The sequence below is a fragment of the Lagenorhynchus albirostris genome, chromosome 1 (genome assembly GCF_949774975.1).
Source record: "Lagenorhynchus albirostris chromosome 1, mLagAlb1.1, whole genome shotgun sequence".
NCBI lineage: Eukaryota > Metazoa > Chordata > Mammalia > Artiodactyla > Delphinidae > Lagenorhynchus > Lagenorhynchus albirostris.
Window position 1 is genome coordinate 124123909 of NC_083095.1, and position 12039 is coordinate 124135947.

Sequence of the window (12039 nt, forward strand, 5' to 3'; positions counted from 1 at the left end):
CCTGTGATGTCACCGTCTCCCCACACAGGGTGTGGAGGTCAAGTGAGGCAGCGTTCCGTCACGGCCCTGCTCAGGACTGCAGTGACTCCCTCTTGCCTGCTGAGCTCAGCACCAGTGCCCACCTGGCTGCAGGGTCCAGCCTGCTCTGCTTTCACTCTTTCCTTTGGATTCCCTACACCCCTGCTCACTGGGGCCACCTGTGCTGAGGGCTGGAGCACCTGGGCCCCGGTCCCCTGGGCCGGTCTCAGGGAGTGAACACCCCTCAGAACTTTTAGGAGAGGGGAGAACAATTCCTTCGTAGTGTTTTTGGAGAGAACTTTTGAGATTGTTTTTTTCATTTACCCCCATTGTTAGTCTTCCTATTAGCCCCACCTTAAAGTTAATTTATTCATGACCTTTTTCTGCAACATTTTGCATTTTCCAGACATCTTCTGTCAGGAGTCCCTTCCCCTCCTGGGGTCCGTAATCACTCTTGCAGATGGAATTACTGGTGCTAAGGACTAAGCGGGGAGATGGCTGGGGAAGGGCCAGGCTAGGTGGGGCTTTGGGGCTTCAGGGCAGGGGTAGCAGGTGGGGAGTGGGCTCTCCCTTTGGTCCAGACCCACAGCCTTGGCGAGGGAGTTAGTCTGCAGCCTGGACCCCACTTCTCTCCCTCACGCCTCCGGGTGCACACACCTGGCACTCCTTCTAGCCTTCCCAGCAACGTGTCTCATCTCAGCTTCACCCCAGACCGAGGATACAGGGAGCAGGGTTTGTGCCCCATTTTGCGGAACATGAAGTTAGGCACAGAGAGGTGAAGGGACGTGGGTAAAGTCGAACAGTGAGTAGGTGGCTGATCCAGGGTTGGGGCCCGGGTCTGACTCCCGGCTGGCTTCTGCTCAGCACTGACTACCCCGCACGGCCGTCCTGAGGCGAGCTTGGTCTTGGAGCCATAAGCCCTGGGTTCTAGGCCCAGTTCGAGGTCCTGGTAGGTCAGGTCTTGTAACTGCTCTGAACTGCAGTTTCCTCATCTGTGCGATACAGCTAACAATACTCGCCCTGCTTTCCTCACAGGAGAGCTGTGAGGACTTAACAAGCTTAGGTGTGAGACAGCTAGCTGGGTAAACTGTAAAGTGCTGCGCCACAGTAAGGGAGGGAGACTGAGGGTCCCAGCCACCTCCCCTTGAAGACTAAGGGCGGGAAGTCACTAGGTTCCAACTGAGGAATAAGGTAGCTAGCGTTGTCCCCTCTCCTGGGAAAAGGCCTGAGAGAGTGTCAAAGCTGGCTACTTACCACAGATCCACAGCCCTCTCCTCTCCAGACAATTTTTGTTTGTGGCTCAAAGGGTAGGCTCTGGATTCAAACAGCTATAGGCTCAGCTCCTGGTGACCACGGACCAACTAGGGAAAGTTACTTCAGCTCTCTGAGCCTCAGTTTCCTCATCTGCAAAGTGGGGATCCTCACAGCCTCTACTTACAGGGTTGCTGCGAGGATTAAGTAAAAATAACGTATGAAAAACAGAGAGCCTGGCCTAGGGCCCGCCACGGTTCCTCAGTGCTCCGAACGTGGGCCACTGTCACCCTCACTCGGCCATCCACTTCCTCCAGACCTTTCAGGGAAGCTCCTCTGACTTGTGGCCCCGCCCCACGTTGTACAGTCTGCGGGGCGGCCAGGACTGGGAGTTGAAAAGGGAAGAAACACCATCATCGCCAGAGACTTGGACAAAAGGAAAACTGGGAGTGTTTAAAGCATGGACACCTCAGACCTGCCCCAAGAGCTTCTTCTGCTGTATGGAGAGAGCTGCAGGGACCAGGCCTGAGACCCAAGCCCCGGCTCCGGACCCCAGTGATGAGGGCAGTGATAAAGACGCGAGGAGCACGGCCAGGAGAGGGTGGTGTGACAGGGGGACTGTTTATTTTTTAGAACAGAAGAGTCAGCAATTTTCCCTAATAAAGCTACAAACCATGGAGTCCCAGAGCGGGAAGGCTGGACTCAGCCTTTGTGACATAAAACCAATTTTCCCTATTTTGCCCTGTGGATTAATTGCCAACATGATTTAACACTCTGGTGACACCCCTATCCCTCTCTGCCCTGGGAAAAATCAGTAGGTGTCTGCTGTGGGGACAGCGAACTCATGAGATGGAGGTGAAGGTGGAAAAAGCATCTGACTGGGAGCTATGTCACTTGCTTCACGTCCCAGTTCTGCCAATGATTTGCTGTGTGACCTAAGTCACTTTCCCTGTCTGGACCTTGGTTGCCTCCTTGCAAAATGAGAGGGTGCACCAGAGAAGCACGGAGTGTTCTTCCGAGTCTGCCACTGTAAAGGGTAATTCTCATTTTGTGCTCACGCAGACCAGGAAGGGCAGGCATTATTAACCCATTTAACAGATGGGAAAGTAAGGCTCAAAGAGGCTGAGTACGTTGCCTAAGGTCACACAGCTACAGAGCGGAAGACTTGGGATTCCAATCCAGGCCTGTCTGACCCCAAAGTCCATGACCTTTACCTCCAGTAAACACAAGGAACCTTGACAATCAGTTATTGAACATTCAGCACATGCCAGGCTTTTTCCTAAGCACTGTGCATATTTCATCTAATTCAATCCAAAGAATAACACTAGAATGTAGTGCCATTATTTCCTGTTTTATAGATGAAAAACTAAGACTTGAGAAGCATAAGTAACTGGGCCAAGGCCATTCAGCAGAAGACGACGGAGCTGGGATTTGAGTACCGGACTATGTATGTGTGTGTATGTGTTTATATTTTTGGATCATTTCTGCTACTTTGCACTACCTGTGCTCCCCTGCTCACACGGGCATGGCAGCTAGAGAGTGAATTCCTCATCCCCAGCACAGCACCCAGGAAAATCTTTTACTATACTAATTAGGAAGCTAGTCAACGGTGGGGTGGTTAGGGGATGAGAAGCTGGTTTTCTAGGCATGGGGCTAACAGTCTGACCTCAGTGTGATGAAGAACGAAACAATTAGAACAGGAAATGCACACACATTATATACGTCACCTGGCTCTAATTTTCAGTCCACATTCTCTTCTGGCCCCGCAGCTGCCCTCTCTCCCTAGTTTCAGCTCAAGAGCCACACAAGAGGCAGACATGCGCTTTGCCCAGCTGGTGCGGGGGTGTGTGTGTGCTGGGGGAGGGTGACGTCTTCCAAGGCCATAGGAAACCTTGGAGGAAAATTCAGTCACTGCTCCACTGCTATGGATTTTTGTAACTCTCATCCCCCTCCCGCCTTCACTGGCCTGAGCAGCTGAGGTTTGCCTGTGACCTACCGACAGCAGGGAGAGAGGGGAGAAAAATGGGTACACTAGTTTGTTCATTTGGGTGATGGAGTGCCCGTTTCCCTCACCAGTATGCAAGGTTCAATAACGTCAGACAGGGCTGCAAAAAATTGCAGCATAAATAGATGAGCCCTTTAAGGTAATAGAAATTCTGTCATCCGGGGAGAAATACAGGCCCCGAATCCCACGGGAGGGGACACCAGGCCCCCCCTCCCCCGCCTCCCACACTCCCCGTCCCCCTTATAGCCGGAGCTGAAAGGGAGCATCTGTGCTGAGGAACAACCGGAGGGCCCCCTATCTCCCGGCCACACGGGCTCAATGCGTCAATGCGGGGAGGAGGTCTGGGAAATCAAGTCTTTGTAGCACCGGCAGTGACCTCACAGGCTGTTCACTCCAGGTGCCAAGGCGGCAACAATTAGTTTTAGAGCAGTGGAGGAGGCTTCATCAGGCTGGCCACGTAGGTGAGGCCTTAATTAAGGAAAGCTGGCCAGCAGAGGAATGTGGAGGGGCTGAGAAACTGGCCTTCTCCCCGCTGTGATGAGAAAGTCTGTTCTTCATTCTGTGGCTGCTCTTGGGAACCCTGGAGCCCTTGGGAACCCTGCAGCTCCCAGCCAGGAGGAAGTTTCAACTAACTCTGCTCTCTTCCCCTCGCCCCTATTTCCACCTGTATCCCCAAACAGGGGACTCAGGCCTGGACCAGTCAGCCTCTTCAGGTAGGGGACCCCTTGGGTACATGACAACAGCGACAATAGCAGTGGCAGCATCCCCAACAATAATGATAATAATAGCTAACACTTGTTGAACGATGACTAATATACCAGGTATTCTAGTTATTTTATATGTATGAATTAATTTAATCAGCCCAATAATTCACTGGACTTTATTATTATTACCCTTTCACGTATGAGACAACAGAGGCACAGGAAGGTTATATCCTGCCCGAGGTCACACAACTAACAAGAAGCAAAGCTGGTACATGAAAGCGGGGAATCTGGCTCTAGAGTCTCTGGCTAACACCACTATATAGAATTGCGTAAGGTAGAAACTCATACCATTTGCCCAAAGAACCTGGAGATGATGCTGGGGGACAGCTGCTCTAGTCCCACTGCAGCTGCCTGTTTATCTGAAGTGCAGAGAAACCAGTGGGTAGATTTAAGCTCCCGCCCTGCTGGCAAGGCCCTTCGGAAATGCCATGAGTTTCCTTCCTATAAAGGTCAGTTCTGGAAACTTCTGCTAAGGGCATTCATTGCTCTTCCCAAGACTTCTATTCATTTCAAAGTGTCCTGAGCAAGATATTCACATGGTAGCCATGTGGTGGGGGAAGGCGGTAGGAGGTGCAGGGTTGGAGGGAGACAGACGCTGAGCCGTGTGCTGTGGGAACAGAGGAGATGAAAGGGTTAATTCTAAAGTGAGGAATATTCAGGGAACACTTCATGGAAGAGGCAGCCTTTGACTTTAGCCTGAAAGGCTGACAAGGATTTTCATAGACTGAGATAAAGACAGTGGGGAGGGCCATGCTAGGAAGAGGGAAAAGCTTGAGAAACAGCACAGGCAGAGGCCCAAAGCAGACGCTGTGTCTGGGGAAAAGCGGATATGTGCGGCCACAGCACAGGTTTGTGGCAGGTAGCAGGGGATAAGGTTAGGGTGGACTAACTAGTTTTAAGGGCAGGTTACAAAGGACTGGGGTTTGAGCTTTATTTGGTGGGTAACGAGAAGCCATGGAGAGGGGTGATGGGACCCCAACTTCCAAGTGGATGGATAGCTCCACTTAGTCCCCTCAACCACAATACCCTCCCCTCACTTCCTGAATCATCCCTCACTCGGACACTCGCAGGACTCTGCCAGCTTGAGACCCCTGTCATGTGACCCTCACTCTGCCTTCCCCTACCCCTGTTCACCCTGGTGCTCTGGCTGGGTAAGGAACCTGGGTTCTCACAGGGCAAGAGCAACCTTGCAGCAGAAGCTCGTGGGAACTGTCCAAGGTGCTGAACCGATGCCACGCAGCACAGTTTTAAGTACTCCCATTTTAATGATTGGCTCCCGCACCATTGTTTCTGTTGGACAGAGAATTTCATTCCCATCTTATAGATGAGAAATGGAAGCCCCAAGAGTTAGAAGAACCAGAGCTAGGAACTTGGTTTCTTGCCTTTCAGCCCAGGGCTCTTTTCTCGCACTCAGCAGCCCCAATGTAGTCCCGCATTGCATACCCGAAGTGATTCCATTGCTGCTGCCAAGCTAACATGTAAAATGCCCAGACTCTCTTCCCACTTCCATCCCTATGTTCATTTCCCCAAACACTGACAGGTATGTCCTCCCCACAGCGCCTCCTGACACTGACCACTGAGGGCGATCCACAGGTGCTTGGGTGGATCTGCCTGGAACAGCAACCGTGCACGTTTATGGCTTTATTGCATCGGGAATCCCCGGGCATAACTCATCCTGGCACTCTCCTTGGAAGGGAGTGCCGGGCTTGAGGGAAGCAGAGTTCTCCCACACTGTCACATTTCACCAGCAATTACTGCCCTTTTACTGGGCATCTAGTGTTCCAGGCTCTGAACTTTCCATTTGAAGTTTCTCACTCTCATGGCTGAGTCTCCTCTTAACAGATGAGGAAATTCAGACTTAGGCAGGATAAGTGACTTTTCAGTAGGGACAGTGGGGATTGGAAGGCCACGATCTGAACCCAGATTTGTGTGGTTCCATGGTGACCCATCAGTCAAAGTCTATCATCTAATAGATGAGAGCTGTGGTGGCTCCCACCACTACTGGCTTTGTGATCATGGGCAAGTCACTTATCCTGTTTGAACTTCAAGCCCCTCATTCGCAGGCCGAGGCACGTGAAAGGGCACCTCTGTAGGGCTCCTGTGAGGAACAGAGATGAAGCATGTGGCAAGGACTCAGTAAGTGTTTGCTGCTAATGTGAATATGACTATTATTGGGCACAAGCTCTTAGAAGGCTGGATGGGCATCTGATTAGCCTTTCCATACCCTCAGCAGCTCCCCCAAGTTCTTGGCAGAGAAAATATCCAGTGTCCTGGGAAGGAAGGAGAAAGAGTGGGAGGGTTAGAACACCCTGAGTGTCAGGTGGGCTTGCTTCTGCCCCATATTCTTATGGCCTCGGGGGGTGGGGACCACCTGGCTGGATCAGGCATGCCACTGGGCTCCCAGGGGTAGTTCAGTACTCCTCATGGTTATGTTGAGGCTGAGGCCATTCTCAGTCCTCAGACTCTGAGAGACCCTGTTTTCACAAATGTATCCCAACATCCTCCCTAAAGAGCCCTTGGCAGGAAGAGCTCTGATGGGAGAGGACAGCTGGGCATAGGCCTCACATCCATTACCATGTTGGCTACTCACATCCAGTAGCAGACAGGACTGATGTGACTCTCACCTTACAGATGAGGACACTGAGGCCCAGCAAGGTAAAGCGACATGTCCAAGGTTACTGAGCTGAGGCTCAAGGTCTCCAAACTCTCAGAAAAGGGTTCTTTTAATTAGTCTCAAATTAATTGCCCACCCTAAAACTCCTTCAAGGAAAAAGGCAGGTGCATAAATTCACAAACCACCTAACAAATAAAGGCAATGCTAATTATCACTGACTGCAGGACATTTGGGGGAGGGTCTCAGCCAAGTCTGCTTTCTAACGGCTCTGATCTCCCACCCTGACCAGAGCTGGCTAACTGCAGGAAGTTACATTCATTCAGAAGCTGGCGCGAGGGCAATGGTTTGGTTTCCCCCTCGGAACCTGGTGTGTGCAGGAATGAGCCACGCTGGATGAGAGCAACTGACTATTCTGTAATCACCTCAAGCAGCCACTGCTCAACACCCGACAGCGCCCCAAAAGAAACTTTCCAGGTAAAATGAGGCTTGGCGGGAGGAGATGGACGGGAATTCACAGGGTCTCACCAGGGCCGCTTTGCTCACAATCTGTCTTATTTAGCCCTGAGCCCCAGGCAGGTGGGACTCCACTTCAAGATGATTCCTACAAGTGCCAAGTCCCCCAAAGTTCAAGAGCAGGAAGTCATTTGCATCCCAGATGGAAGGAAGAGACGCAGGGGCCTGGCCTCCAGATTCCTGGAGCCATGGCCTGGGGGCAGTGGGCCCACAGACACTAGCCTCTCTAGGACCATCCCCAACCTTCACCCACCCAGGGCCTGGATTTCCCCTTCTTTTGAGGACCAGTGCCTGAGGCAGGCAGCTGGGGGTGAAGAAGGGGGAACAGGGAGGCCCATAGACAATGTATACAATCAGACTGTAACAACCTCAGTGATGCCCCCTTCCCCTGGCCAATACACACACACACACACCCACTTGCTCCTACTTTCTCTCATTTCCTCCAGAAGGGTGTGTTTCCTGACTTGGTCCGTAGAGTCTGCATAGTAGACCATCTTAGAAATCAGTCAGTTCATCTCCCCCTGCACACTCGCCATTTACAGATGAGGGAACTAGGACCCTGAGAGCGGAAGCCACTTGCCCAAAGTCAGAACTACCCTGGTAGCCAAGCTAGGACTGGGGTCTGGATGTCCCCCGAGAAGTCTTGTGTGGTCACTTCATTTTGGCTTCAGTCACCTGATCACTTGACTAGGTGAGACTTTTAATCCCAAACAACCATTCGCTCCTACCCAAACCCCAAACCCCAAACCCCAAACCCCGGGCACTCCATTTTTCTATGGAAGTTATGGACCAAGCTCACACCAATAAAGGTAAATTAGAGAGGAAATTTGCAGGAGGGACAGATCTTTTTCTCTTTTGAAGATGCCACTGGAGTCACCTTCACCCAGTTTTATCTGCATTGGGGAGGGGGAAGAAGGAGCTGAACAGAGTTTTATTGTATAGACCAGGGGCAACCTGCCCACAAAAGACACTGTCACCAGGCAAACCTGTACTCTTACATCATGACAAGGGCTTCCTTCCAGTGGATCGCCACCTTGGCAGCACACTGGCCACAACCAGACCACACTCAGACCAAATATATCAGCATCTCCAGGAGAGGGCAGGGGCATCAGTGTTTGTAGAGCTCCCCAGGTGATTCCAATGGGCAGCCCAAGTTGAGCACCATCCTCTTCCTACTCAAAGTGGGGCCACTGACCAGTAGCGCTGGCATCACCTGGGAGCTTGATTAGAAGCACAGAACGGGGACTTCCCCAGTGGTCCAGTGGGTAAGACTCCACGCTCCCAATGCAAGGGGCCCAGGTTCAATCCCTGGTCGGGGAACTAGATCCCGCATGCATGCTGCAACTAAGAGTTCCCGTGCCACAGAGTTCGCATGCCGCAACTAAGAAGTCCGCATGCTGCAACGAAGAGCCCATGTGCTGCAACTAAGACCCGGCACAGCCAAAATAAATAAATAAACAAATAAATAAAAAATAAATATTTGAAGAAAAAAAAAAGAAATGCAGAACCGTAGGCGCCTCCTCAGATCTACCGGATCAGAACCTGCACTTTATCAAGGTCTGCTGGTGGTTTCTGAGTTCACTAAAGTCTGAGAAGCACTGAGGCAAGGTACTCCATACAGTATAGCCCATCTCTACACCTGACAGCAACCTTGCAAGGCAGGTGTTCCATTCCACGGGTGAGGAAACTGATCCTGAGAAAGGTTAACTCACTGGCCCAAGGTCACACAGTTGGTGAGTAGGAGAGCCAGGATGTGACCCTGGGCTGGTTGCAAAGGCCACTCTTTGTACTACACAAACCACTTCTTATAGCACCATAAAAAATCTGGCCACGGGGGTCCCCTGAATGTTTGGGTCCTCAGACCCACTGGGCATGCCCCGCCATTGAACAGGATTCCACTTCCAATGTCAAGTTCCCCAGAATCAAACCTCATAAAGACCAGCATAATTCATGAGGAAATACAAATAGTAAACAAACACGTGGGGGAAAGGTTTACTCTCCCTAGTAATCAGAGAAATGCAAATTAGAGCAATACTGAGGAGCCATTTTCTACCTATATAATTAGCAAAAATTAAAAAAAGAAAAGAATGTTAGCAGAGTTGGTTTGAAATAGGTACATTCATACATGGCTGGTGGAGGCGTAGCTTTATATAACCCTTGAGGAAAGTAATAGGGCCACATCCATCAGGAGCCATAAATACATTATGCCCACTGACCCTGGGAAGTCACCCTAAGGAAATAACTCAATAGGAGGGGAAATGGCGTTTGTAGGAAGATGCTCATTGCAACATTTGTCGTGAACATTGGAAACAAATCAGTATTCAGCAGTAAGGGAATGGCTGAGTCAGCAGGGGGGCCATCAGCTCCTGCAGTGTCATGCAGCCATTTAAAATGATAATTAAGAAGCCCAAGCAGCAAATATGGGAAAAAAGAAAGCAAAATACAAAACGCTGGGCTTATTACGTGCTCTGTGGTTATCATGATGGAAAAATATTGTGTGCGTAGGATATGGACGCAATATCCAAACCAGTTGTCTTCTTTGTCCAAACACCAAAGAAGACAACTGGTGTTTCAGGGTGAGGGGACAACGGAAAGACACCTTCCTTCCATTACTTTTACAGTTACAAACCCCAATAGAATTGGCCTTTAAGAACAGCCTAGGCAGCTCTCTAGTCATGGACTCTATCTCTGAGTGGCACATGGAGACACCCTCATTCTGCATCCATGGGCACAGGGCCACACTCCCTGATTCTACCTGGAAGTGGGAGGAGCTGGCCCCTCCTTTCCTGTGTAGGGGTGGGGGTGGGCGGAGAGGCCACGGGAGTCCCCTCCCATCTTACCATGAAGCCTGGGGCACAGGTGCAGCTCCCAGTGACGCTGTGGCAGTTGGCGCCGTTCTGACAGGTGCAAGGCAGCTGGCAGCCAGCGCCATAGTAGCCAGCAGGGCAGGATTCATTGCAGTGGTGGCCAGACCACCCCGGCTGGCAGGTGCAAGCTCCAGTTACCGGGTGGCAGCTGAGCAGATGAGAGAAGGATGAGAGGACAGTCTGGTCAGGAATGTGGCCATATTCCACCCTCTGCCCACCCCACGTCTGGTCTGCCCAGGGCTGCAGGATCGAAGGGCCTCTGAAGTTAAATTTCTTTCCTTTTTTTTTTGGCAAGTATTTTCCCCCAGTTGTGAGTTGTTTATTTATTTATTTATTTATATTTGCAGCAAGTGGGATCTTCTGTTATGGCACGTGGGATCTATCGTTGCAGCGTGGCCTTCTCTCTAGTTGTGGTGCGTGGGCTCCAGAGCGGGTGGGCTCTGTAGTTGTGGCACGCGGGCTCAGCTGCCCCACAGCATGTGGGATCTTAGTTCCCCAACCAGGGATCGAGCCCCCATCCCCTGCATTGGAAGGCAGATTCTTAACAACTGGACTACCAGGGAAGTTCTGAGGTTAAATTTCTTAATGTATTATTTGTTTGCCAGACGATGCCAAGATTACATGGTCTTATTACATGTTTCTTATTAGCCCCAAGAAACTGAGGCTCAGAGTTGTTATATAATTTGTCTAAAGTTACATAGCAAGGAAGTAGCAAAATCAGGATTAGACACAGGTCTCCTGACTCCCAAACAAGTGCTCTTTATAATACAAATACACAGAGACCAAAGCAGGAGGCAGCCTCTTCCCTTATGGACTGGGAGGTCCAGCGCTTCACCCACTCTGCACCCAAGGCAGATGCCCAGTATGTGGGCAGGCACAAGAGGGTTGCAGTGAGACCCAGTTACTCTGCATATTGTAGGTACTCAATGAACATTTGTTGAGTTAAAATGGAACCTTGGGGTAGATATGTCCTCCCCTCTATGGCAATGTCTATATTGGAGAGAATACCCTCCATCCATGCATTGCTAGGGCTCTTTAAGAGCGAGCAAGATCATCTCCATCCCCTCTCTGGCGAGCCCAGCAAAAGAACCATTTGGCTGGAGGCAGGGGCCGCCTGGCATGACCTCTAGAGAGTCAGGCAAACTCTGGCTGGCAGAGGTCTGATCCAACAGCCAATATGCATCCATGATCTTGGGTGTGGTGACCATTTTCTTCTCAGAGCTTCTGTGGGGAGTGTAATTGACTGACGGCCCTAGCTACTGTGTCTGAAATCCATCACTACATTTTCTCAGAGGTCACACTTCCCCTGGGCTGCTCTCAGCTAGAGCACAGCAGGGATATTAAGGTCGACACATTCTTGGCAAATCTGGGACTCCTCTGACGGACAAGTTTGGCTTAAAGACTCCCCATCTCGCCAAACTTTCTTAGAACTGTGCTTCAGTCTAAAACTTTCCAATCAACCTTCCTTCCTTCTCTCTTTCCTTCACACAGGTCAGACCTGCATTGCAGTCTCATGCTCCCCTAGCCTCCTCAGCCCCTTCCCCATTTTCCCTCATAGCTGTGTCCCTAGTAAATCTCTTGCTCTCGGCATCTGCTTCTGGGAGAACTCAGACACTAACACTCCAGAGAAGACGCTGGATGTCAGAGACAAGCTTCTTGGATTCCCTGCTTCCTTGCCCTGGAGTCCAACTCAAGGGATACGGTCCAATGGCGCATGCTCTGGGCTGGCAAGAGAAGCCTATGTACAGATCTTGGTTCTGCTAAGTTCCAAGGATATGGCCTTTGTCTCCCTGGGTCATTGGTGGATCCCCAGTGCCTGGCTCATATTCACTGCCCAATTAAATATTTGGGAATGAACAGTACTTTCACTACGAGTAATTATTTTCTGTCTGTTGACTTATTTATCACCTGTCTCCCCACCAGGCGGCAGCTCCATGGGGGAGGGCCCTTTGCCTGTCTATTTCACTTCTGTATTGTACCCCAATGGCCAGCAGGGTCCCTGGCACC

General features: G+C 50.8%; 1 protein-coding gene and 1 long non-coding RNA gene across 3 annotated transcripts in view; one reads left to right on the forward strand and one right to left on the reverse strand.

Moving 5' to 3' along the window:
* MEGF11 (multiple EGF like domains 11) overlaps window positions 1–12039 on the reverse strand; it is a 237112-nt gene that overhangs the window by 48660 nt on the left and 176413 nt on the right. For both annotated transcript variants that reach the window (XM_060152435.1, XM_060152426.1), the window contains exon 9: window positions 10006–10180. In XM_060152435.1, the coding sequence (XP_060008418.1) occupies window positions 10006–10180 (175 nt within the window). The remainder of the gene's footprint in view (window positions 1–10005; window positions 10181–12039) is intronic.
* LOC132522232 (uncharacterized) lies at window positions 6796–11892 on the forward strand. Its single transcript, XR_009541124.1, has 2 exons — window positions 6796–7126; window positions 11524–11892. It is a non-coding gene; the product is annotated as an uncharacterized LOC132522232 (long non-coding RNA).